Source organism: Calonectris borealis, chromosome 4 (genome assembly GCF_964195595.1).
Source record: "Calonectris borealis chromosome 4, bCalBor7.hap1.2, whole genome shotgun sequence".
Lineage (NCBI taxonomy): Eukaryota > Metazoa > Chordata > Aves > Procellariiformes > Procellariidae > Calonectris > Calonectris borealis.
Window position 1 is genome coordinate 84,025,398 of NC_134315.1, and position 27,090 is coordinate 84,052,487.

Sequence of the window (27,090 nt, forward strand, 5' to 3'; positions counted from 1 at the left end):
CGGGGACCAGGAAATCCCTGGATGACAGGACGCGCTCCTTCCTCTCCCCCACCTCCTCTGCCACCCGCACTCTCCCTTGGTAAAAGCAGCACCTCTGTTTTCAAAAATCAAGTTAAATATTTGAATCAAACGGACTTTTTTCCTAGACGGTGAAGGTCGTGCCTGGGATGTAAATGGCCCTTCATTTTGCAAAAGACGAAACTTAAAAATGAAAAAACCAGACCCTCCCGCGTGAATCAAAGCAGAGCAAGACTTGTTACGTTAAAGATTTTATTGCTACGTGCTCCCCAATACAACAAACAGTATCAGTAGTGTACACTTTATAGAAAGAGAAACTAGCTTGGTAGAAAAGAAATCAAAAAGGTACAAGGATTATCTACACCCACGTTGTATATATGTAAAAGACGAAGAGAGAGAAAAGAGAATTTGACTTTTGGGGAATTTCAAAGAAACAAACACACCCCGTTTGTCTGTTTGAGGCTCAGGGATTGTCTGTACAACCTGTTTAATACTGATGTCTTGGACCTTCAAAAGCCTTGCAGAAAGGTAGCAGCAATTCTTCAGAGGTGTCGAGTCAACACGTTAGTGGGTTGGATTACACACGTCACGATGCAAGAGGCGCCTTGCGCTGTGTGACCCTGTACTTCCCCGAACAGGACTACCCTACCTACATTCTCATTTACTTTAAAAGTCTCCTGACAACAATTTTCATCCTTATTCCTTCCTAGTGATTCCGCATCATCGCTGCAGATGTTTCTAGAAGTTAATCGTCGGGGTCCTAATCTACTTTATAGCCTTTCAGAGGTACATATTCACTTCCTTTAAATGGGTCGATGACGAGGGCTTTTTACGGGGAAGCAAAAATTGCACGTGAAACTTTAATAACCTATTTAGAAGTTAAAGATGCCTGTAATAAAAAACTGTCATGAGACTTTTTTTTAAAGAATAAGATCAACAATTTCTCTACAGTAGTTTAGTTAGCTTAAATTTCTGTTCTATTCATATGACATAGCATGTACAGGTATCTAATTACATCTCTCTATTTTATCTTGGCAAAAAGAATAGTCAACTGCCCTTAGTGTAAATATTTAGTACATAAAATACTATCAAGAAATCAACTTTTAATAAATATCTTTAGTTCTCAATCCTATATACATACTTTACAGCAACACACAGGAGAGAGTGCGATCGGGTGGACTGTGAACAAGATGGTTATGGACATAAATTACTAGTACATTATTGCAGTCAGATGCATTGTGGTTGTGGAGATTTCGAGGTCAACCATGCTGAAAAATAAATATCTCTCTCACCTTGAAATCAATGCTTCCGGTAGGAAAAAAAAGCTATTTTAAGTCTTGCCACAGCTATTTCTTGTTAGCGCCTATTCTACCTCCGTGATGCCTTTTCAGCTCCAGCAATAACAAAGAGATCACCTGGGAAGCAGAACTCATTTCGGACTCGTGAACATTACAGTACTTACAGTATATACACGGTTTCCTACACCGGTCTGACCTCTTCGGCAAAAGGAGCCTGAAGGGACGGCACCGCTACTCCTCAGCTGAAGCGACGCCTGCTCCGCGTCCCTGTTCATGTCACGGCACGGCACGGCACCTTTCCGACCTGGGACTGGAATGACACTGAAGTTTCTCAACCTGCTGTTAATGGGCGGCTGGCTACAGGTAGACTCATACCTTGAGGTTTACACTTTTTTTTCCCCTATTTCAAAAGAAAGCATCACATTGCTGATACTCAACAAAACCCCTTTCCTAGTGTCAGTAGATGTAATTCCTGTGGAAACGGAACTCCTCCTTTTACGATAATGCTGCTTTAAAAATCAACTCTTGGAATGGAAGTAAGGCAGTACTCAATGGCAGGCACCTAGCAATTGTCCAGAACGCAACATAGGTAAACAGTTGTCTGACAGCACAGCACTCTTAAAAATAATACTGATTTCCTGCAATATACAGTATTTACACAACAGCTGCAAATTTGCTCATACAATATCCGTTTATATAGATAAATTAGCAAAACAAGTCTTATGGGTTCAGTTGTTCCACTGCAAAAGTATTTTGTATAGTGTAAACGTTTGGTACCTCTTGTAGTGGGGCGTTTTCTACATGTGAGTGTTTAAAACCAAAAATAATGAGGTGAGTGCTGAGGATAGGGCCACTTTTCTGTACTAGAGCTTGACCGATGCCCTCAGCAACTTCTGCTCACTGTTAGGAGTATTCTTTGGTGCTTTCCTCCGACGCGTTCAAGCTAGCCAGGTAACGCAGTGTGGGAGGAGGACAGGAGCAACTAGAAAGTGAACCAGCACTTCTTGTTCGTTGTATTTACAAGGAAAGTGAGGTGATGACCTGCAGTGTCCTGCTTGTGGAAAGCAGCATGCACCATGGTGTCCAGAAGGAAGGAAATTAAACCCAGAGCGCCAAAGAAAGCCTCCTTCAATGGCTATCCTCCACAAGGCATTCACGTTCATCTTTCCACAGTGGAGGACCTCGAAGGCCATCTCTGCTCAACGTCCTTCTCGCTCTTCCTTGAGGTTCTCGATGGAGAAGGAGCACCCGCTGTGGCGTTACCAGCAGGCACCACAGCTGCTGCCAACGCAAGGGCGTTACGAGGACTGAGACTGCTGCTGTTGGCCGGTGACTGGTGCAGCAAAGCGAACAGCCTGGAAGTCTTCCTTGCCTGAGGAGCTCTCCATTGCGGAAATTCAGCACCTTTGGGCTTGGCGTTGGACGGGGAGACGTGCGTATCTGCGTCCTCTTCTGCGAAAGGAGGCCTGCCCAGAGAACTTCTCCCGGGCAGGAACTGTGCGTAGTGGGGCACCGCAGGCGTCGGCATCATCACCGCCCGAGGCAGATCGCTCTGATCAAACATCACCTCCTCTTCAGTCTCAGCAGCTTCGGTAAGGAACGGCGGTGGGAGGGTGCTGCTGCGCTTGCTGCAGGACTCGCAGCACAGCTTGTTGTAGCCAGGGATGGAACAGTAACGTGCAAGCACTTCCATTTGACAGAAGATAGATTTGTCTCCCATACACGGCTCATCTGCAAAACAAACGTAATGATGATTGTAAACCTAGTGAAGAGCACTGAAATGCCCGGACAGCATTTAGATGGGCCCTGACAAAGTTCTGCCTCTGTTTCATAATCGATGGGCTACTCTGAATAGGCAACCTGAGATGCTCCATCCCCTGACAGAACTCACCGCCACCCTGAAAAATAACCCTAGCTGGGAACCAAAGACATTGGCGGTCACTCAGAAAACGTCAGCTTCTGGGCACACCAGAAGAGAAGAGTTGCGGCAAGAAATGTTCTATTTGCGGAGGGCCACAGACAACAATTTCCAGAGCTAACCTACTAGAGCTCCCGCATACCGGGCCAGATGTAGTTCTACCCACCCCAAACCACCTTCACTTCTAGCCTGAGGACATTATCTATCAACAGCACTAAAAACAATGAAGTCTCCCCTTAAGGAAATTAAATCCCAAGCAATATCTCTCAAAGATGCCTTTTATATGATGTCTTAAAATAAAATGTTATAGTTGGATAAAGTTTTGTTTGGATAAAGTCTGAGTTTTCCAGTGACCGAACCGTAACTGGAGAACTGATGGAAAGCTTTTAACAGATAGGTCAGACGTAAGATGCCTTCAAGTTAAGTGTGGGGCATGCCTTTCAGTCAGGGAAAAGATCTTAAAGAGGTCAAAGATCTATTAGAGATCCCCAAAATGTCAGTGTTTCTTTGAGCATTTGCTGGATGTTCCACAAATAGAGATGCAGTGGTCGCGTTGGACAAAACCGGTAGAGCGGAAAGCAGGAACGCAAGAAGTCAGAAGAAAAATAAGGCTTTGATATCGAGCTAAGAGCACATCAGTGCTCGGCCTCCTTCGGACTGTCACAGGAGCTCAAAGGTGAAGTCCTAAGTTTCACTGTTACCGGGACTGGGACAAACACCGAGGGTTTGTAACGCTCGTGAGTGGGTGGCACCGTTGAGATTTTCTGTTCTTAATCTTGCAGTCTGATGTACTATGTGGAGCTGCAAGCTCCCTGGGAAGTGTGGCATTCTGGGTGGCAATGTGAGTTTAAATTAAAACTTCACTCTCATTTCACAGAAGAAGTCAAATTCTCAGTTAGTATCTGAGCAGAGCTGCCTCAAGGCACAGAAGAAGATGGGAGGTTGGCTCTGGGCATTTGAGATGAGCTGCACTATTTGCAGATTTTAAAATGAGGAGATTTACTACTTGCTTATTATTCTCCTCCCGGCGTCTAACTCACCCTACCGCTCATCCAGACTGTTACTTGTCTGTGTAGTGTGGAGCACCGTGTGCCTTGGCAGCACCAACACCCAACAGAGGAACGCAGGAAGGCACCTCGGAAGGTCACCTCGCCCAGCCTTGCAGCAGGGTCAACGCTATTCAGAAGAGCATCTTGCTATTTTAAAGTCAACGCGTCTGTAGGCGGAGAGGGATCATCACCTTCCCACAGACATCTACAGGGACCCTCAAAACACACCCCGCGTCCCACGGAGGACTCGGCCCAGCGACCGGGACTCTTGAGAAACGCGGGGCATCTGCGTCTCCCCGCAGCCTCCTAAAAGGGGTGCTAGGGCCCTGACAGCACTCCCCGATCAGACCAGGAACCTACCAACACCTAACACTTCACAGGACATAAGAACAGCAATGGGGACAAATGAGTAGCTCGGTGTAACTATTCAAACACTTCGGGGACAGGCCAGCAAAAAGTTTCCATTAGCAGAATTTTCCTAAGATATCAGGGCTGGCTTGAAACGGTATTGATGGACTTTACTTAAAATAGAAGTATGCAAAATTATGATGTGAAAAGCCAAAAGTTACCCCCAGCTATTGAGAAGATCTGTTCCACGTCAAGTCCTCCATTCATAGTCAGCAATTACGTAGTCAACATTTTAGTGAGCAACAGATGGCATGTCACACCACTTATTAAGCTCTGAAATTAAATTAGCTTTCTGTACTGTGATATTTTTTCACCTGTGTACAGATGCTGCCTCACCACATGTCAACAGTATGTCAGGCAACCAAGTTCTCCTATTTTAAAATATTAACTGTAGCCCAACCTCTCGATCAGAGTAAATCAGCTTAATTCCACTGAACTCAGTAAAATTACACACACGTACGTCAGTGGGGTTGTGGGACGCTGTTTATAAATAGCAAATTATATGATTGCGGCATGTAATGTAAAAATTTTCCCTGCTCCTAATCCCAGCGTGCTTCCTTGGATAGATGTTTGTTGGTTCTTGACAAACCTAGCATTAAATCTGCAGCTTTGCATGGGAATATACGTACTCCGTGAAGGCACTATAAGACTACTTTCAGCAGGAATTTAGCATGGGAAATTCAAGGGCTATATTTATAATGCATCTAAACTAGAAAAGCTAATATTGAAACTCAAATCTTTGCATCATATATAGAACAATCTTTATGCTTCCGTGTAAATGAAAGCACCTGATGTGGAAAATTACGGCAGTCATCTTGTTAACACACTGTGATTTATGTCAGTATGCGAGTCAAAGCAAATAGTATCACCTAAAGCGACAAAGCACCAAACAATTATTTTTGCATTTCCATAGTGACAATGCATCTTATTTGGTCCTTTTCTCTCACGGTTAATTGTCGTGATATCGGTTTGTGATGGTTTGGATTTCGTGACTCAAGTGATAGCGCAAAGATTTGGTTTTGTACTTCTCTACTTTCAGTAGGTTCCGTAAGTACAATCTTGGAGCTGCATACTCACATAATCCCTTTTTTTTACTTTTTAGGTTAATTCTGCACAACCTAGTCAACCATTTCCTATTCAGTGTGTAAGTGCTTGTATCCTTCCGCTGATGTTCACGGTAAAAATCCTCCTTCTCACAATTTGTTACTTGCTTCGTGGTAACTAAGAGCAGAAGACACAAGAAAGCATATCGGCGCTCTCGGGAATCTTTAGAGGATGAAGCTAGTAGAATATAACTTACATGAACTAAAAAATGTTCACATTACATTTTAGAATTGACACAGCTCTCACAGAAGGCATCACTGTAACTCCAAGGACATTGCTTGCTGACAGCATCCCGTTGAGAAATCTCACTGAAAGTTGGTATTTAGGGACTAAAATTTAAAACACCTCGTGCTTTCTTCTTCATTCTGTATCTGGCGTTGCAAAGCAGGGGTAGTTCATACTAAGACTTCAAGGGTCTGTTCTATACAGGTTCTTATGTGGAGCTCATCTGTTTGTCTAAGCACCTTCTAATCTGGCACAGCCACAGAAACATGACTGCTGCTCAGATTATTGCTACGGACCTGCAGGATAAAACCCTGCCTCCTGTTTCCTTCTAATCACGGAGACGTATACAGTTGAAGTGAAACACCTATGGGAGGTGTCCTCATTTTTCCACACTACGAGACTCAGCTCCACCGAGGCGTATGGTGGAAGAGCTGGTGGCTCTTCTCCCGTATGCAGACATATGTTTCTTCATGAAATAGAAGAGAAATGCTAACACGCCCCATGGCACAAAAGAAATCACACCAACTGCGGCAAAGGTTCATGACAACTCCATTAAGATTAAACTCTCAGCAATCTTGCATGTAGGTGGTAAATCATTTGTCAAAACCACCTGGCATAGAATCACAGAATAGTTTGGGTTGGAAGGGACCTTTAAAGGTCACCTAGTCCAACCCCCCTGCCGTGGGCAGGGACATCTCCAACTCGATCAGGTTGCTCAGAGCCCCGTCCAACCTGACCTTGAATGTTTCCAGGGATGGGGCATCTACCAGCTCCCTGGGCAACCTGTGCCCGTGCCTCACCACCCTCAGCGTAAAGAATTTCTTCCTTCTATCTAGTCTACACCTCCCCTCTTTTAGTTTAAAACCATTCCCCTTGTCCTGCCACAACAGGCCCTGCTAAAAAGTCTGTCCCCATCTTTCCTGTAGGCCCCCTTTAAGTACTGAAAGGCTGCAACAAGGTCTCCCCGCAGCCTTCTCTTCTCCAGGCTGAACAACCCCAGCTCTCTCAGCCTTTCTTCATAGGAGAGGCGTTCCGTCCCCCTGATCTTTTCATGGCCTATAGACTCATGTTCTGCTAAGTCTAAAGCCCTGAAAATCAAAACAGTAATCAAGGCTATGCAGATTTAGAAGTAAAGGAATGCCACGCATGACCATGCATAAAGTGTTTATCCACACAACTATTACAGAATACTATCGATATTTTAACTGTACTCCCCCAAAACACAGAACGGGGTAGAAACCACATGAGGGAAGCGTGGTGAAAAAGAGAGAGTATTTGTTCTGAAAGAATACTGCCGGCTACCTCCTGCTTGGCATAAGTCATGGCCCAAACCCCTGAGCAGAGCAGAGAGGTCTGAGCTCGAGGAGGGGAGGCGGGGGTAGTGTGGCCGAGGAGCAGAGCCCCCGGGGACCCCGTGGTTTTGTCAAAGGTACGAGGGGCTTGGCTGGATGCAGCTGCCCCGGCCCTCGGCGTTCACAGCGTTTTCATAAAGCTCAGCTCCTGCTATAGGTTTGCTGCACCAAGGCCAGGTGTATCAGTGGCCGTTAGGTCACGTTTGTCTAATAGCTGTTGCGATGCGTTGCTGTGTCGTCTCTCTTTAGGGAAGGTACCTAGGGTTTCCCCACAGAAATCCCTCATTCACGGGGGCGTGCGAGATGGGGTGCATATTAAACATCAAAATAAAAATGCATATTAAACATCATAACAAAAATACAGCCAGTATTAACCAACGTGATTCAGCTGCAATTTGTAAAGAGCCTATACACGGCCATCTCTTGCTTACATCCCCTGTAAGTGGATCCTGGGTCTTACAGGTCAGTGGCACTGGGCTCTGAGCATTACTTGTGGTGAGAGAGACGCAGTACTCTCACACGGAGAAAAAAGATTGCGTGCTGCTTCATTTTGAAAGGTAGGAATTTAACACTGGCTGTTCAAGAAAATCCCAGCTGATGCTTAAAGTACGGATTCTTTAAGGTGGTGCTTAAAGCACAAGATCAAAACTATGTGAACGGTTTTGCGAAGACGTAGCCCTTATTTCTTTCAGTTTTGGGAATGTTTTTATCATCAGTGGAAAACAGGATTTTAAATCTTGTACTTGTTTATGGAGTCACAGACAGCGATTTGCTCCCACCTAGCGGATACGACGTTTTATAACACCTCATTGCTCCAGAATTGTTTTCTGCTCCGAGATCTTTCACTGGCAGAAGACAAGGAAGAGCAAAAGCAGACACCTTTACCAGGCTTGTGGGAAGCAGTTCGACTCACTCTGTGGGAAAACACACTGCGCCTTCTAAGAACTCTTACTCTATTTCTTCTAGCAGCTAGTGATCAGAGTGTTAGCACTACCACGGGGGATTTAAAGAACAAAAACCCCCAAATCTTAGCGTGTCATGGACCCAAAGGAAGAAAGGCTTTGTTGCCATAAAAAGCTTAAAAATCTGTTCAAAAAATTCTATGAGAACAATGTAATGACATTCCCAAGAACCTTATTAATGCTTTGTGGTTCCATTTTTGTATTTTTTTTCCTCATTTCCTCAATTGGCAGGCTTGTAAAACTTCTCCTCGGACTTAGAGGTCGAGCAGGGTTTACTTTGGATTGACCTTCACCTCTAGCACCAATTTTTGCAAATGCAGCTTAGGCTACCATGTTTAACCCCCTATTTCAGCATGTTCAGAAGAGAGACCCCGGTGTGCGAGAAGCACCCATCACCTGGAGCTACGATATCAATAATGTGCTGGACTAAACAACAGGGCGCCTTTAGCTGGAAAAAAGCAAGAGAATCTCCAAGGGAGGGTGTATTTTCCAGCCTGCACGAGATGAACGGTGCCGTGTGGCTGTCACCTGGCAGTGCCATACCTTTAACATACAGTACAGCACAGGTTTGCTGTGCACACTACCTGTTCGTCAGCACAGGCTCTGCCTTGTCTTTGAAACCGGTACACATCAGCACAGAAAGTTCACAGAAAGGTTAGCTTTTATTTAGACCTAAATATAGGTCTTTTATTTTTCCGTGGGGTTCACCCAAGGATGAAATCTGTGTCCGACATCTCTGCCCAGCACTGTGCTATCTAGACAGGCTGCACTGAGGCAGGAATTGTTACCCTCAAGTACTGCCGTCGTTTCAAGATGTTCTCTTACCATTACAGGGAGCGAGTTTACAAACCCTCACTGATTCTGGCTTTTCTCCATCGCACTGGTCGCCGGCACGGCACGTGATCTGCCGGGTCTCGGTTCCCTTCCCGCAGGTCACAGAACACTATGAAACGGACACAAGACAATTCAGGACATTCAGCTTTCACAGCAACGTGCAAAAATTAATGTGCCCAAAATAGCCCAAGGTTGGCTTTCAGGTCAGGCTATACATTCCAGCGATTTGTTTTGAAAGTAGACTTTCGTGAAGGCTGACGCTATGGAGAAACATGCAGAGGAGAAGGATGGTATTCTCCTTGGTTTTTGCTTTCTGTAATGCTACATTTATTATTAGAGCATATTATGAATTTTGCTACTTATTCTTCCTGTAGCCGATACCTCATCTTCACGATGTAACACAGAGAGAATACAAAGGGCAGAGAAAACTCAGTGTTCAGCGAGTTAGCTGCAGGGTTCAGCTGTTTGTTCCTAAGTCATTATAACAACACCAACACTTGCTCTGTGGTTCCAAACCAGCCCAAGGTGGTACAAAATGTTATGCTATCCTCAGACGCGGGGAAGCGAGCAGTTGGAAACTTGGAGCAAAACAAGCAAAATGTCAACATTTGTTTTGCAGGATTGTGTATCTGATAGCGTGAGTATTTTCCTTGCTGGTTGCTGGAGAAGTCTGGAGAGCTGGAGAAGCCCGTGAAGCTGGAAGGCATTATCTGCTCAGATTTTCAGGTTTTGGAAAACGGAGATGTTAGCAAAGGTACGTCAGTCACTCAGGACCGCTGCTTGCCTACCTCAGACCAGGGCCCAGCTTTCCACTGCGCGGGGCACGGTACTCGGTTGCACGGCCGGCGGCTCTCGGGGCGATCTCCACCACAGTACTTGAAATGGACGGAGCGGTTTGCACCGTCATGAAGGGGCTGAATGCAACGCACGGTACGGAGCTGGTAGCCCGAATTCCCACAGGTTTTTGTGCAGTATTCCCACTCATCTGCTGCCCAGCTGGGAAGTAAAAAGGAATAAGATACCATCACAACTTCTATCTATTATCCACACTGCCGCCAGGTCAGGCAGCCCTCAGTATACAGTATTTCTGCGATGAAACCACTCAGTAAGATCAGTAACCATTCTGACACAGGCAGAAAAAACCATCCGTAACACAAGCACTCCAGCATCCCTCCAAATTTGGCTTGGGTTAACTTCCACACCTACCACCAGGAGCAATCACTGAGGTCCTTATGCCAGACGTACTTACAGAGGCTGGGTGCATTCCTGAAGATTGCACATTCTACGAATGGGCTTTGGCTTTTTGCTGGCTTCACAGAAGCTGCGATGAACCATTTTGTTATCGCTTTTCCTGCGGCACCCGTATTTGGTGTACTGGAACCCTGGAAAATATTTCAGAAAAATCAGGAAAAACAGGTCCTTGTTAGAATTTTTGGTTTAAATATAAGTTTTATGGCCTATTACATGGTTTTACATGACAGATACTTACGAAGTATTTAAACACGCTCACAATTTGTTCAGTTGTCAGGCACAAGTTCGCTGCACAGCACCCCGTGGATGCTATTTATAACATGACACTGTGAGAGGTTTTTAAGGCCAGAAGGGACAGTTATGACCCTTAGTCTAACCTCCGCATTACACACAAATCACGCCATAGCGAGGGGAGAAATTACCTCCGTAACACCAAGCAGCAGGTCCCCGGCTAACCCGGGAATGAACCCAAGTCTCCTTTCAGTGTTTTCGCTACCAGAACACATCACTGCTCGACTGCTGTATGTGAGAGTTCAAGTTATTTTGACGTTTGCATTCCCCAATCTTTGTAAGAGTAACGTACATACCGTCAGTGAAGTGAACGCTCAGTAGCGTAAATCTCTGAGGCTGTACTTCCAAGCGGCTTTGGGTACTGAGTTTAAACACCTAAAAAGGACTTTTTCTTTCTCGGCTGGGAGTGTGACACTTTTGAATAATCAGGCGCTTAAGATATTTTAAGCTTGGGCACCCAAAATAACAAACTGCTTTTAAAAAAAGGCAGGCCCAGATTTCTAAAGCATTCACTTCCCCCCCCCTTTCACCCCTCCGCTTTCGGTGATCTGTCATTCATTACTAGAAGGTGCTACGTCATCTGCTTACCTCCACCGCAGGGTTTGGAGCACTGCGACCAACTCTTTAACGCCCACTCAAAAGTATCTATTTCTTCCTGTAGGACGTTGTTGCTGTTGATAGTTGGGACCGAATCCTCGTGAATGATGTATTTGTAAGTCAGGCTAGATCTTGTGTCATTCTCCCGAGGAATAATCTATTAATAAGCAAATGTAAACAGTGGTACAAAACCAGAGCCATTATTTATTCCTTTCAAAGTGAAGAAACCAAGGCCTGGCTCTTCGGGGAAACACGGAAACTGCTAATTAACTCACTGGGAAAAAAAATCGGCTTTTGTCTTCACAGTTAGAACTAACAATAGTAAGATCAACAGAGAGCCATTTAAAATACATTTCTAGGCTAGCATTCTAAGCTGGCCAAGTAGGACACCATCATCTAGGACGAAAGGATGGTGTGGCCCCATCATTTACTTGGCTAAAGAGCAGGGCTGGTCTCAGACATGGTTTGACATGCAGTGCCCTTTCTTGGCCCACTGAAGTGTCCCACTGGTGTCCGACAAGGCAATACCGGGCTTCTGATCGACATCTTGCCGCTGCATGAACAGGCAGCAGTTTACAAGAGAAGGTAACGGCTAATGTTCCCACTGCTTGACGCGTAACCTACCAGCACAACCACCGCATCGTGCAAGGGCCCGTCAGTGTGGAGAGTTTCTATGTCGTCTTCTATGTTGTACTCCCACTCCACGCCCAGGTCGATGAAAGATCGGGATCTGGCCTCCTCCCCTTTCCCATTCAGAATATAGTGTCCTGTAGCCTGGTTCTTAATTGCTAGAAGGATTGAAAACAGTGCCAGTTGTGCCTCCCGTATCGTCAGCAATCACGGTGGCTGATGTGAAACTTGACGGGAGATACCATAGAAGGCCTTCCGCAAAGAAACCCAACACGCTAGCAAGTGCTATGGATGCATTGGCCCTCCAAGGCCATCTCATGCAGCCTCCAAATTCCAGTTTGATGATAGATGCATTCGCGTATTTGCTTCAATTTTCTACCTTCTAATCCACGTGAATTAGATATAGAACTAGAGATAGACCGAAGCACCTCTTCCTACGCAATGTGCACACTTCCCATACTAGCTTAGCTCCCAAGAAGCACGGGTAGTAGCAAGGAACTCGGGTCAAACCTTCAGAATCACCCATCTTGTATTTGCGTAAAACCAAAAGCAGTATTACTGGGAATGCCTATTAGGATAACAGACACCCCAGCAGACTTTAAGTGCATTCCTTATATTCCTCAATTTATGCAAATGACAACTTTGTCATCAGATTTTAGTTTCTTTTGCGTACGTACGCATGTACCAGCTGCTAAAATCAGGAAGCAAACAGCTGAGGCCTTTGAACCCCTGGGAAACGACTTGGTTTTGGGTTCCTGCACCACACCGTGAAAGTCACGCAGTGTGGGGATTATTGTTATTATGCGCCAATACATTAGAAATCTGAAAGATGGACTCTCGTTTTTTCTTCTGTACAACTTTTTCCAATGCACCATAAAACATGATAAAGAGCTATGCAGAAACCTTACACATTCCTACGATTACAGTAATCCAAATGCAGGAGCTCTGCAGCACCCAGTGAGTAGCTTCATGAAGCCGCTGGCTGCCAAAGCAAAGCTATGCTTCTCTGGAAGTAACTGTCAGGCTGTGCTTCGTCCAGAACGAAGCTCTTGGACCTCAAAAGCCAAGTTTCCCCCTTTGACATTATCACAGTTGAACCAATTTCTTCTATCTTTCTTTTATTTTCTATTCCTACTTCTTTTTAGTAACTACTGTAACTCTGCTTGAAGGGTTTACAACTCAGACATTGCCCTAGCACGTGAGGAGCTGATCAAAAGGCCGTTCAAATCCATGGAAGACCTCACCCCACTCCCGTGAGCTAAAAATCCCTGAAGCGTTAGAAAATGGTAAGCAGTAAGATACAAATTGATTGACAGCAGTATGAACTCTCCTATGTGAGTAAAATCTGAAATGACATGGACGGCAAATATACCGCAAGTTCCCCAATCTTCTTTCATTAAAAAAGCTGTTGCTTACAATCTGCAGCAAATAAGAATAATTAAAGGTACTGAATTTGATTCACATAATAGGGTACATAATTTTCACCCTGGCAGTGCCCGTTTAAATGTGAGTGATGACAATCTTTTGTTAGTAAACATGCAAATCAGGATCAGTTTAATATTTTGAAGAATTCAAATGAGAAGTAAACACTTGTTTGCTGAGCTTATGCTGTAGGACTCAGTCCTTAACATGCAATTTTGAATGCACGTATTCACCCTAAACACTTGAATTTGGTTAGTTCATTTCTCAGGCTCTCTGCATGACTGCCCCATGCTTCTCATCATGCCTCAACGCCAAACCTGAGGAGAGAAACACTTACCAAGAAAGTGAGGAGAAGCCTCGTCTTCTTGGATAAACACATGTCGAGCACCAGGAGGGATATCAAACATCTTAAGGTACCCTTTGGCATGTGTAGTGGTCAATGGAGAAAGCAGAGATGGAAAGAAAAAGTAATAGCCATGGTTAGGAGCGCACTACACGATCCAGCTCCTACTTGCAGAAGAGCGCATCCATCATCAACTGAGAAGCGGTGTCAGAAAGAAACTGAGCAAATAGTTTTGTAACGCATTTGACAGGACCTCCTTGTGTTTTCCCTCTTTCAGAGAGAAAAAAAAACAGTTACAAATCTATTTGTCACTGCTATAGGCCATATCAATTAACAACTCAGGCAAAATATGTTTCCTATGTTCCTCAGGATACGAGGGGGAAAAACACAAGTCTTCCTGATTATTTTTCCCAATTCACTCATCAGCCAGGCTGCTAGATTTGAGTTTACTTGCTGTCATGTTAGACGTTCGTGTCTCAAGCGCGTCTCCTTACTTCTGAGACATCCAAGCCTGGAGAAAGCTGGGCACCGTACAGAGTGTGTTGTCGCTACACATCAGAAAAGGCTTGTCTGTATGGAAGTGGACCCAAGCTATTTACACCGTGAATGCAAAATGCATCAATTAAATTGCTGCTGCTTAAGTGAAAGGGCCGAGTTCAACTCTCTGCAGCTTAAAGTAAAAAGCTGTTCCCAAAGAAAATTATTCTTATTTTAAATTGCAATTATTTATCAGTCCAAACCACAGGTAATTAGTGTAACGTTAAGTCAGTACTGTCATTAGGAAGACTAAAATCCCTCCTAGGGACCTGTCAACAGGTACTTCTAAATCAAGTTTTGATCAAGAGCATCATAAGCACTCTCAGTGCATGGTATTTTCATATTTCTATTCTTTTCTCTTTAACAACTGCGGATTTAATTATGATAAATCTCTGCAGCTCCCTTTTTTAAGAGCTGAGTAAGTTTCTCTGTTTTGTACTCCGCTATGCAATCTTCCCGAGTAATTCAGCCCTGCTACAGAAGCAGCGTAGGTGTGACAAGAGTTTTATTACATGTGCATTGCAAACACAAGACGTAGCATTTAAGCAATTCTGTTTCACCCTGGGGATTCTGGGACCAACGAATGCATTGGTACCTTGCCACGCACCTGACGTACTACAGCTCCTCGGAAAACCTAAGTGAAGAAAAAGAAGAGCTAGGAATACGTAAAATCACGGTCTCGGCTGATGAGTGACTGCGCAAACGGCATTTGCCAATCTTTTCCTTGATCGTCTTTCGAGCATATGAAACATAAAGCTTTTGTCTGACTTGGCGTTATCCGTCAACGTCTGAATGGAGATGAGAACTGCAGGAAGAGCCCTCGAGTTGCCATGGATGCCTCTCCCTCTGCAAGCGCTCGAAACTTACCCAGCGTATTTTTAGACTCCTTTGTTTCAGAAAGGGAAATATTGCGAGCTCCTTTGGGCAATGTAAACGCTCCTCTCGTCTTCCCTTAAATAGAACGTCTGTAATTAGTGCTATGGGAGCCAAGTCTTGTTATTTCATTGACTATGTTTGCCAGCCAGGTGGTCTTTACAAGTGTAAAGTATAAATTACGTTATGTGTTCAAATGCATTTAAAGCAGAATTAGACACATCTAGCAAATGTTAATAGTCAATGAAAGTCAGACCAGGGAAAATTCAGGTAGGTGATTTTAAGTCGGATACTTGCAGATTTCATTTTCCAGAAACTTGAATTCTTTTTGGCACCTCTTGCTTAAATGTTTTCCTGTTGGAAGAGGTCAATTAGTCTTTTTAATGCCTAGATTGCCAAAGTTACGGTAACACAATAAACATTTCATAAACACTTCTATCGCTTCCATAAACATTTGCAAATAAGCGGCTGGTTAACAGCAGCCTTCCCTGACCTACCTCCTAGCACCGTCTCTCACTTTGCATTGTCCTGCTTTCCAGACACCGAAACCACTGTGCGAACACTCGGTCGCACGCCGTCACCCCGGCAGACAACGCGGCGGTTCTCAGTGGCCCACCGGCAGAAATGCCGAGCCAGAACGCGGTGGGTCAGTAGCCTGTTTTGGCCTCTGCTGGCCTCTCATTTGTCCTGTTAACCTCCCAGGGAGTAAGCCAAGCCGCAGGCTTAGGCAGTGCGTGGACTGCGAGCTAGGAGCTGCCAACCGTTGGTATGGCCAGCAGAAACCAGACTCGTTAGAGAAAGCTCTTACTGGACTGGATTCAAAGTTGTGACAGGAATATCCGCTCTGCCCCCAAAATTCCAATCATTTTCTTAGTGAAAAAATCAGAAATGCTCTTAGAAGGCCGAGCACTTATGTCTGCTGATGACTTCTTTTTTTTTTTTTTTTTAAGAAAAGCGCAGTAGCTGCCAGCTCCAGAAATACACAGGCTTATACATGAGGCTCAGGTTACGGTCTTAAATCCATTACTCCCCAAGTTTGAACGATTCTTGCATTATTCCGTGTCCAATCCATCAGCCTCCAGGGAACCATCCCTTTCAGAAAGGCAGTCTACTGCAATTTGATAATCACAATTCGTAAACTTTTCCAATCGGTTTGTAATAATTGAGAAGTATTTTCGGCAGAATGTTTTATGTACTTTATTTCCAGTCGCACATTAACTTATCTTTGTCCAAGTTCAGTTTGGCTGCTCGCTGTCCAAATTTAATTATTAACGCTGCAGTAAAGCTTGCTTTGTGGCAGCAATTACCAGCCTCTAAAGTGTTAATGCAGATATTCACATTATCCGTCCCTTAGCCTCTCTCCGCTCTGTATTAAAACACTTAGTTCTATCAGAGAGATTCCCGAGATAACTGCTCCCAGTCCTACAGGAGATGCGCTTCCCTGAGTGGCTTTCCCAGACTGAAAAAAAAAACCAATACCGGAAAACCTTAAAATAACAACCAGTCACAGCAAAATGTACAAGATAATACTGCCCTGGCTTAACAAAGAACTGATGAAATGGAAATTTCTGAAGAAGTCCAAGGAGATCTTCAATTATTATTGATATGAAATGTGTTGCAAAATACCCCAGGCCGCAGTCTGAAAATGTTAACCAGGTCATTCTTAGTTCTGAGCGAGCAGAACGCTATCATATGTTCCACTGGATCTCAGGCACACAACTTAAAGGATGAGAGGAATGAGGATTCCGGCCAAAACATTTTTATATTTGGTTCAGAATTCAGCTGAATTTATTTTTAATTTGTTTATTTGATGGAAGGGCTGTAATTTGTGAGAAAGCATCATAAAAAAACAACTTGACATGAGGACCATATGCTCATTTCATAGGCACAGAAATTCAGACTTCCATTTAAAACTCTTGGGTTTAGGTTTGAGAGGAAAAAATTGTGAAAAGCTTAATCTTTAACGGGAGAAAAAAATGTTTCCTTTAGTCCTCCTACAGATAGAGGCATGCTACACAGTGTCAGGCAAAGTATCTCGATGTCTTCTGCATTTCACTGTGAGCAGAACAGTTCGTTTTTGTTTAGCAAAACTCAGTGTGTCCCCACTTATCACAAACATGGGCTGGCTGGGCTTCAACATTTACCCAGAAGAACTAAACGTGCTCTGCATTTCTCGATACTCGTGAGTATTTCTCGATACTCTTGACTGATCAAGCTTTCTTCTAATAGGTCCTTCAAAGGACAGAAATAGTACGCTGTTTTAAAGATGTCACTTCTTTATCCGGGACTAAACTGTTTTTGCACATCAGCTTACAACTTGTGTTTTGCTACCTTAAGCCAGGTTGCATTTCTGACTGGTCTGCAAAAGCAGTAAGCATGACAGAAACACCACAGACAACAGAAACTGTAGCCAGGTGCATGAAAATGCTGTTCCTACCAAGCTTTTTGGGAGTGCGGGTGAAGGTTCCCTTCACAGTTCGGCAATGCGAGTTATCCCCGCCACAGACGCCACACTTATCTTCAACCTTATTGGAGCCAATTTCCTTGTCACAACCCACTTTCTGCAGAAGGAAGAGCAAAGAGAAAAAGAGAAGGCTTTGTCATTGGTTGCCAGTTTTAGTTACGGTGGGAAGCCATCGCAAAATGAATGCGTAGAGGAAACTACCACCCAACACTGATCTCTTTTATTTAAACACAAATTACTTGCAAATCTGGTGCTGGATAATGGTTTTCACTGAGAAATAGGAAGTGATTCTTGCTTTATATTGACTGTACTTCAAGACTAAGAAAGATGAGAAAGACAGAAAAATAAAAATTCTTTTCAGACGTGAAACTAAGTGCAAAAAAGCCAATAATCAGTTGAAGAGAAATGCAGTATTCCCATGGAACAGGTCTGTGCCACTGCTCTAATTTAAGTTAAACCTCAAGGAATTCCGAGGAATATGATGCTGCAAATACTTAACTTAGAAACATCTGCAAAGTCTGTCTCTGCACTGTTGACTGAGTCGTTCTGACTGATCCTCGCCAGCGCTGCTCTGTAACACAGCACAGCTCAAACCCAATGGCGACCCTGGGAAGCTGGCACTCACCACGCATTCTCCACGGACACAAATGCTGTAGGGGTCTTTATAGGAACAGCGAGTCCCATCGTGTGCCAGCTGCTTCATATAGGCAACATCTCCGGTTTCTTTAGATTGGCAGTACAGGTGACATCTCTTATTAGCTGTGTAGCAAGGAAAGAGAAGTAACTGCATAAATTAACAGCAATCCAGATGTGTTTCAGAAAAATATCCCACTAAAGGAGTGAACGTAATACAACAGAGACAGAAAGGAGCTTTAACAGACAGCTGGGGGGGGGGAAAAGCAACTAATTTGCTTATCTGTGAATTATGGGCCTGTCACTTTGAGAGATTCTCACAGAAATCAGTTCCCTTCCCAAGAGGCTCCTAGGACTGGGTTCTCGACTATTCTGAAAGCAGCTTTCACTCCGATCCCGTTGGGAACAGGGCAGAGTTTACAAAACCACAGGGATGCGGAAAAATGACAGCAGAAAAATGAGTCTGTGAGAAGACGGTGCTAAAGCCAGGTGAAAACCACAGAGGATTTGGATCTCTAACTTTATCCCTTTTTGCAAATACCAGCTGAACACGTATTTCCTGGTTAACGGCTGACCCTAACTCTACCCCTTACACGGATGTGCAGACGGTATCTCAGGAGACACCGGCGGAAGAAACGCCAGCAGCTCCGCAGCACCCTTCAGTCAACAAGGAATCTGTCTTTGTGCTTGAAGCTGGCCTTGTCGCTGGAGGTAATGACGGGGACAGATTAACGTTAGTAGCGAAGACTGAGAGAATCAGGCCGAGGCAGATGGCTCTAAGGAGTGGGAAAACACTAACGAGGACTTAAGTAGTGCCATTAGAAAACCACTGCTAATGCTTTCAGCGGCCGCGATCAAACGTTGACCCTCTGCGCTCAGGTGGACGAACAGCCGTATGGGGGAGAGGGCAGGAAGAGTTTTTCACGACCCAACCAGCAGATTTCCACACGTTGCCCCAACAGCAGAGAACCAGAGCTCGGCAGTGCAGGGCATTAAATGCTACGAGCACCCACCAACCATCCCAGCAGGAGCCGAGAGCCTGAAGCCTCTTGCTACATCACGTTCTCACTGAGAGGAGGATGAAAGTCAGGGGAAGCCAGCGTGGCCTAGGGTTGGGGAAATGACGGCTGTCTCGCATGGCACCCGTTCTTTCCTTCGGGGACCATCCTTTTTTCCTGCTTTTTAGTCTCACCCACGCTCGCTCACACCCCGATTATTTCTGGTCTCTGCATGGCTGATGAACAAGACCCCCACAAGCTCCGGGAGATTTCAGGATTGACTTGTCGTGAAGGCAAGTGACAGAACTTACAGTCAGGGTGCTCATACGGCAGCCAGTGGTGCTTGCTGTTCTGAAACTCAAAGTGGGAATTGCGTTGCTGACATTGCTGCGCTCTGAAGTCCTCAAAGTGCTTCGGACACTCCTCTGTGTTGCAAAGTTGAAACTCAAAATTGACACCAGCGCAATCTTCACCTCCATTAATGGGCCTGTGAAAAGAAAACATTCAAGAGATTCTAAAATGCTCTGGACATGGGGATTTTTCTTCTGTCTTAGGTGAACTTTCACACTTTACTTTAAGAGACAATTTTGCAAAGAAGGTGCGTGAAGTGACAGAAATGGAAAGAGAGCAGTTACACTGCAGAGATACACACTTGCAGAACAACCCCAGCGCATGCCCATGCACCCCCAAGGCATATGCTGAGATGCAGAAGTAATACACGTGCACATATCTGCTGCCGATAGTCGATTTACAGTTAGAGATTGTCTAAGTTTATCCTGCAGCTTGCTGAGCTCACACACTAGGTACTCCTCCCTCTCTTACACATCAGCTAAATCCTTGGGATGGTTTTCCACAGGCTTTCCTCTGGAAATCTCTTGGGTTCTCCAGAAATGATCCTGGCTCCCTGCAGAAAGCCGTATTTCAAGGGGCTTGAACAGAATGTGAATTTTGGCAGACTCCATCCAAAACGTAAATGCCATTTAAACTGACACCTATAAGGACTCCCAGTTGACGGGGACTACCACCTAGCCAGAAGACCTACATTGGATTGTTGCACTGGCGTGTTCGAAAGCGAACTCCGGTTCCACAGGTTCGTGAGCAGGAGCCAAATTTTGTCCAGGGTCCCCAGTTGCCATCCTGCTTCAGCTGGTTAGCGTTCTTCCACATGCAGTGACCTTTATAGCACCACTGAGAGAGATCGGGCAAGGAAAACAGATGAGAACAGAAACACAACCCAAAGCAAACGCATAATCGCAGTAAAATTAAAAGCACGCAGCGGTGAGCTCACGGGCTGAGAAGGGACATCTCGGGGAACAGTCTGCAAGCAGAGACTTTCCTGGGGACAAAGGGGTGAGGGTCTATGTACTCTGGGCCCACGATCCCGATCCTGCTCCCCGAAGGCGGTCTGCTCCCAGAGCAGCACCACCGCCGAACCTCAGCTTGAACCCTTCCTTCGGCAGACACGTGAAGCTCAACACTTTCCACCCTCCTCTTCATTAATTTCAGTAAGTCTTTGTTTCATTTGAGTCTTGGTCGCTACCACCTTTTTGAAGGAATTCTTATGTTCTGAGTATTAGCAGGATAAAGTTTTTGGGAGGATTAGTTGGTTTTTTTCTTTTTGCCCCCCATATTGGCCAAACATCACACTTATAGAAACAGGCAGGAACAGAGGGCTAGTCACTGGGCAGGGTGTTGTTTTGCTGCTGTCTAGGGCATACTCAGATGGCCTACGTGGCTCTCCTGTATCTCAAAATACATGGAATTTGCTAAACAAACATTTATTTGAGTATAATTTTATAATTAAAAATGAATTACCAGCAGGACACCCACTAATGGGGATATTAAAAGGGAAAAATAAAGAGCTAATCCTAAGCCTACACAAACATTTAGCCACAGTATGTCTGGACCACAGGCACTAAGAAGCGGTACTACAGTAACGGCATTATCTGCTACTGCGGATTCCGCAAGACGCTTTATGAACCCTTCGCAGATGAGACAAGAATCCGAAAAAACATAACAAAAAGGCCACAGAAGAGGCTGAGAATGGGTTACACCTCAACAGGGGTTTTTATGTCCAAAATTTCCTTTGTACTATGGCAAACCTTGTACAGCTCACAGAACAGCACAGTGGGAAAGCACAGCTCCCTCTTTTCCCTTCCTCTGGCTCCACCCAGGGGATGCCAGGCAATTCCCTCTTTTCCTCTGTGCCCTTCAACCCAAATGAATGCAACTGTTGGGGTTTTTTTTTCCAATACAAACATAGCGAAAACACAATACTCACTTTTCCAGGGGCACATTCTGTCCCGTCGAGTGGAGGTCCTTTCTTAGTCTTACAGAAATATGGGTTATCTGGATGGCTACACCACAGCTGCTTGCACGGGTCAAAGGTTCGGAACTGAAATGCAGAACATTGATGAGATGAAACTCAACATTAGATTATCAATACTTTTCAGATAAGGATTCAACCCACCCAGCCAATTCATCTCACACACATGGCTACCAGTAAGTACAGTATCTTCAGGAAGAAAAGGGCAAAAGTATCTTCAGAAAGAAAAGGGCAAAAGTATCTTCAGAAAGAAAAGAGCAGTGCTTGTTCCCTGCATCCCCTAGTCCTGAGCTGGTGAGAAAAGGAAAGGAGGAGACACCCCGAAGTGGGAGGAAAATGAGGGTCTTTTCCCTTCTTCCTTGGGATGACTACCACAAGTCTGTGTCATGGGGACCGTGCTGCCATCCACTTGACCCTTAAACCAAATGACCCAGATGACTGGGTTTCACCCACAAATCTCTCTCTCCTCTTCATAGATCTGCTTAACTGCTCTTCGATTATGAGAAAATGCGTCTATTGCAGCTCCTTAATAAGGCCAGACACCAACTTGCTGAATGAACGTCGTGACTGCCTTGGACATACCGCTGTGCACATCTTATAGCCAACCCCAAAATCAAAGCGGCACTGCTCGTCCATGGAGTAATTGATGCCTGGCAGTTCAGGAAGCTTGGGCCAATCGTGTTCGAAAGGGTCGTCAAGAAGACAGTCGTAAGAGCTGTGGAAAGATACACAGAAAAAAAATCATGAGACGATGTAGTGATTTTTTTTTGATCAGCAAGACCTAAGTACTTATTCTTAGTAAGGCAACACTCCTTTTCTCCAACTCATTTTCTGTCCTGTGTACGCAGTAATTGCTTCCCAAAGCACGGACAGTCTCTTCTGTAGGAATATTGCCTAGTGCAACGTGACTGAGCACTGGACGGGAAGATCCCACAGCAAAAGACTGTGGAGAGGCAGCTCCAGCCCTGCCCTGGCGACACACGTGAAATTTGCACTTCCCTTCCCTGTCACCAGAGGAAGAAAACAAACCCGCCTCCGCTCTCGGTGCCCACGGGCAACATCTCAGTGTGCTTCCACCTGGAGTACGATTCCTCATACAAGGGCTAACACAAAGCCTGCTGTCTTTCCCCTGACTTTACGGAGCTTGGAAACAGGACCGTGGTCTGAGAACAGGCCTTCTTGCCTGCCAGCTACCGTGCTCACAGGGACGAAGCCCTGCCTATGCAAAGGGCAAGAATAAGGCCGGCTTTTTTCTCATTCCGTTTAACTCCGATGTCTTAAAACAGCGATGCTGGTGGGCTGCTCCTCCTGCACTGGGGTATTTCACTTTAAGCTCTAAGGCCTCAATCAATTAGTATTTTATGCTGTATGTTACGAATAGGGTTTCTTCTGTAGGAGACGTGGGTCAACTCATTTTCACTCAGTTTTGAGTGGCAAAACCAGCGATTTGCGATGGAGGAGGAAGCCTGAGCAGCAGTTGGATGAAGAGGTACATACATGGAGGGAGACTGGAGCCAGCGGGGTAGAGATCTGTTCTCCTTTTCTCCCTAATTCAGACACGCGCACGCGTGCCGCCTTCTCTCTTCCACAACTTTTGCTAGTTCCTTTTCTGCATTTAGGGCTTCATCCTGCCAGTTTCACAGCATAACTCCTAGAGAAATCCAAACCCTAGGGACAACACCAGCTACCTGACGTGAAGCCTGCCAGAGAGACTCCTGCTGCCATCCCCCCGAGGATGCCGGGGGCTCTGGGTACAGCCCTGAGCGAGGAATCATAGAATCATTGAGGCTGGAAAAGACCTCTAAGATCATCGAGTCCAACCGTCAACCCAACACCACCATGCCCACTACACCATGTCCCTAAGCACCTCATCTACACGTCTTTTAAATACCACCAGGGTCGGGGACTCAACCCCTTCCCTGGGCAGCCTGTTCCAAGGCTTGACAACCCTTTCCATGAAGAAATTGTTCCTAATGTCCAATCTAAACCCCCACCTGGCGCAACTTGAGGCCATTTCCTCTTGTCCTTGGCAGAAGATACCAACCCCCACCTCGCTACAGCCTCCTTTCAGGTAGTTGTAGAGCGCGATGAGGTCTCCCCTCAGCCTCCTCTTCTCCAGGCTGAACACCCCCAGTTCCCTCAGCCGCTCCCCATCAGACTTGTGCTCCAAGCCCTTCACCAGCTTCGTTGGCCTCCTCTGGACACGCTCCAGCACCTCCATGTCCTTCTTGTGGTGAGGGGCCCAAAACTGAGCACAGGATTCGAGGTGCGGCCTCACCAGTGCCCAGTACAGGGGCACCATCACCTCCCTGCTCCTGCTGGCCACACTATTTCTGACACAGGCCAGGATGCCGTTGGCCTTCTTGGCCACCTGGGCACACTGCTGGCTCATGTTCAGCTGTCAATCAGCACCCCCAGGTCCTTTTCCTCCGGGCACTTTCCAGCCACTCTTCCCCAAGCCTGTAGCGTTGCCTGGGGTTGCTGTGGCCGAAGTGCAGGACCCGGCACTTGGCCTTGTTGAACCTCATACATTGGCCTTGGCCATCGATCCAGCCTGTCCAGGTCCCTCTGCAGAGCCTTCCCGCCCTCCAGCAGATCAACACTCCCGCCCAGCTTGGTGTGGTCTGCAAACGGACTGAGGGAGCACTCCATCCCCTCGTCCAGATCGTTGATAAAGACATTGAACAGGACCGGCCCCAAAACCGAGCCCTGGGGAACACCGCTCCTGACCGGGCACACTGCTCCTGGTTTTTCTAATACGGACTTGAAGGCACAAAGAGTATGGCAAAAAAGGTGATCAGGAGGAGGCCAGACGTGGAGAGAGCTGAAGCACAGAGCAGCCTCCTGGAACGCCTCTGAAGGCTGAATCCCTGTTTGGAAGCAAGCGCGGGCCGCCCCGAGGAGCCCATTCCTCGGCACCCCCGAGGCCCCAGCACCGCTGTGTTTATAACAAGGGCTTCCACAGGCAAGGGTCCCGTTTACGACACTCGTGCCTGCTCCTTCACGCTGGGATTGCTTCTCCTCTCCTCTTTGCTGTCTAGCAGAGGGCAGCACACCGGCCCCACATCCCAGGAACCGCAGGGACTTCTGCTTCCTTTAGTAAAGCAACCACCGCCGAGCGCTGACAGGGCCTTACTGTATGTATCTTTTGAGTTCTTGGCCGCTGCATCTGGACCAGTGGTATCGATGAAAGGCAGCCTGGACCAGGGGGGCCATAACGCTCCCCATCGCTGTCTCGTCCCCACATCTGTTCCCTTGCCCATCGTGCTCCATTCCCAGCCTGTAACAAAGAACCGGTATCAGAGCCCAGGCAGCTTCCGCTCTCCAGCTGGTAAAACAACTGTAAAGAAAAGAGTTTCTCATGCACACGTAATCAAGCAAAAAGAAATTGTTCTTGGCATTCTACAGATATAACCAGCATTTCAAACTGATCTTCTTTGATGCCAAAACATAAGGACTCTGAATATTCTTTCATTTATACTTCGTTTTATTTGTTAATACCAGGAATGAACTAACTAGATGATGATGACTTCTTACGCTTTGGATAAAGGAAAACAACAATTCTGCTCATTAGGGAGCAGCTCATTCAGACACTGAATTGTTCCTGTTTGTACACTCGTTTATCAAAGGCACCTCGTTAAAGACAGAGCTAACATAGTTATCATGCTGCATCTCCAAAGAGCTCACACGTTTAGCACGCTACATCTCCAAGCGTGCACCTGGTTCTGCTCAGTAAGCAGGTGACCTGGTCATCTCCGATGGGGCTAAATCCCTCCCAGTGAGCTGAACAAGTAGCCTCCACCTCTTAAGGAAGACAAAAATCAGATCCTCAGTGCTTGACATTAATTCATCCAGACAGCTAAGAGAGATCTTTGCTTAATCAGTTACTCCCAGCTTAATGTTTTATCATTCTTGAAGAGGTGCCAAATCTAACAAATCGGCACTCTCAGTCAATGAGAAAGAAGCTAAGGATGCTTGACAAGCTACTGTCTCCACTGCCTGGGCCTTCCTTACTGACCTCTTCTTCATCCCAGAGAAAACAAGCTCCCCTTCTCTCTTCCCCTTCCTTTCTTCCCTTCCCCTTCCTTTCTTCCCCCACTTATCTCTTCGTTGCTTACACCACTGACGCATTCGAGGCGATGGAAATAAAATTAGTATAGCTTTCATATAGCCATTAAAATTAAACCACCTGAAGCAAGCAGGAGACGCAGTACCGTATTTTGTGGGCAATCTAATTGTAAAAGCTAGACTTACACGTGACCCGTTTCATGAGCAACAACAAAAGCTGATGAAAACCCATCCTCGTGGTTGAGAGTACAGCTTCGGACCGGGTGACACATGCCAGTAACAGGAGCATATCCTATTGAGAGAAATCATGTCTGATTCTTTTACCCATTACATTTATTTTAAACGAGACCCCCCAACAAACTTACTACCTGAGAAGAACCTAGGATTATTTTCTTTTGATCGTCAATTTTTTCTCTCTCTCTTTGCGATTGCTGTCAAACAGAGTAAATGGCCCTGACATACCGGGATTGATTCCACAGACATCTGTGTTCCTTCAGGCACTTACACGTTTATCACCAAAAATATGCAAGATTCCTGTTCAATTAAAAGGCAGAGCTATAGGCTGGGATTTTTTGCATGTGTTCATATTAGTACCTTCATCTGCATACTGCCTGGTGCATACTGCATGGCTTTTCCTCAGTAAAAGCTGCAATCTTTCAGAAGACAGGGAAGTCTGCCTAACATCTCAACCTAACCAGTCTCGCTCCAGGCATGCCAGCCCAGACCTGAAGGAGAACTCAGACCCTTATCTCCCCCTGAGAGGTGAAGGCAGCACGGAGCTACTGAACACGAATAGCTAAGACATCTCCAACTGGACAGCCGAAACATGGTCTCACCCAGACTCTTCCTTATCTGCACTGACATAAAACACGCTTTGTGAATTTACTTCCCATTAGCATTAGTTCCTTGAGTCACAAAGATTAATGCAGGTGTCAAAGTAGCTGGTACGCTATCTATAAAAAGGAATCTACAGTGAATGATGCAATAAAATAAAAGCGAAGTTGAATGCTGAGTCCACTGAGCGTTCCTAGTGATCCCTGCGCGCACACACACACACAAACACCTGGTGTTTCAAGAAAGTAAATAGCTATTTACTTACATCTCTCAAGTAAGAAACTCTCTCTGCTACAGTTGGATATAAATGGCCAAGACTACCATGGCAAGGTCTATCCGGTTTTTAAAAAGCGTGTAAAATGAATGGGAGGAAATACTTTCTCTCCACAACAGCCATGAGTACATGCTCAGGCTGTCCACGTGGGCCTTTTCTAAAGCCAGAATAGGGAGCTGGAAGTTATGATGAGGGTACGTGCTTTCCCCAACAGGACCAGGCTTCAATACATCTTTAAAACGGAACGCTTCCTTAAGTATTTGCTGAATAAAGGCCTATGCTGCTTATTGTCTCAGGATCACGTAACAATGCAATTATCCAATTTTCCTCTTTTCTGGCAGGCACTAGCCAAGAAACACCAAGTCCGGATAGTTTTGCTCC

The 27,090-nt window shown here is 45.6% G+C and overlaps 1 protein-coding gene across 1 annotated transcript in view; it reads right to left on the reverse strand.

Moving 5' to 3' along the window:
- Window positions 1-253: 253 nt before the first annotated feature.
- The window catches only part of ADAMTS3 (ADAM metallopeptidase with thrombospondin type 1 motif 3), a 128,123-nt gene continuing 101,286 nt past the window's right edge, over window positions 254-27,090 (reverse strand). Inside the window, exons 8-24 of the mRNA XM_075150490.1 lie at window positions 25,788-25,893; window positions 24,670-24,813; window positions 22,116-22,248; window positions 21,489-21,602; window positions 20,250-20,395; window positions 19,519-19,694; window positions 18,202-18,335; window positions 17,550-17,673; window positions 15,410-15,466; window positions 15,107-15,190; window positions 13,697-13,777; window positions 11,932-12,095; window positions 11,299-11,464; window positions 10,418-10,550; window positions 9,957-10,164; window positions 9,160-9,277; window positions 254-3,047 (exon numbers count right to left, since the gene is read on the reverse strand). Of these exons, the coding sequence (XP_075006591.1) occupies window positions 2,476-3,047; window positions 9,160-9,277; window positions 9,957-10,164; window positions 10,418-10,550; window positions 11,299-11,464; window positions 11,932-12,095; window positions 13,697-13,777; window positions 15,107-15,190; window positions 15,410-15,466; window positions 17,550-17,673; window positions 18,202-18,335; window positions 19,519-19,694; window positions 20,250-20,395; window positions 21,489-21,602; window positions 22,116-22,248; window positions 24,670-24,813; window positions 25,788-25,893 (2,660 nt within the window). The 3' untranslated portion in view covers window positions 254-2,475. The remainder of the gene's footprint in view (window positions 3,048-9,159; window positions 9,278-9,956; window positions 10,165-10,417; window positions 10,551-11,298; window positions 11,465-11,931; window positions 12,096-13,696; window positions 13,778-15,106; window positions 15,191-15,409; window positions 15,467-17,549; window positions 17,674-18,201; window positions 18,336-19,518; window positions 19,695-20,249; window positions 20,396-21,488; window positions 21,603-22,115; window positions 22,249-24,669; window positions 24,814-25,787; window positions 25,894-27,090) is intronic.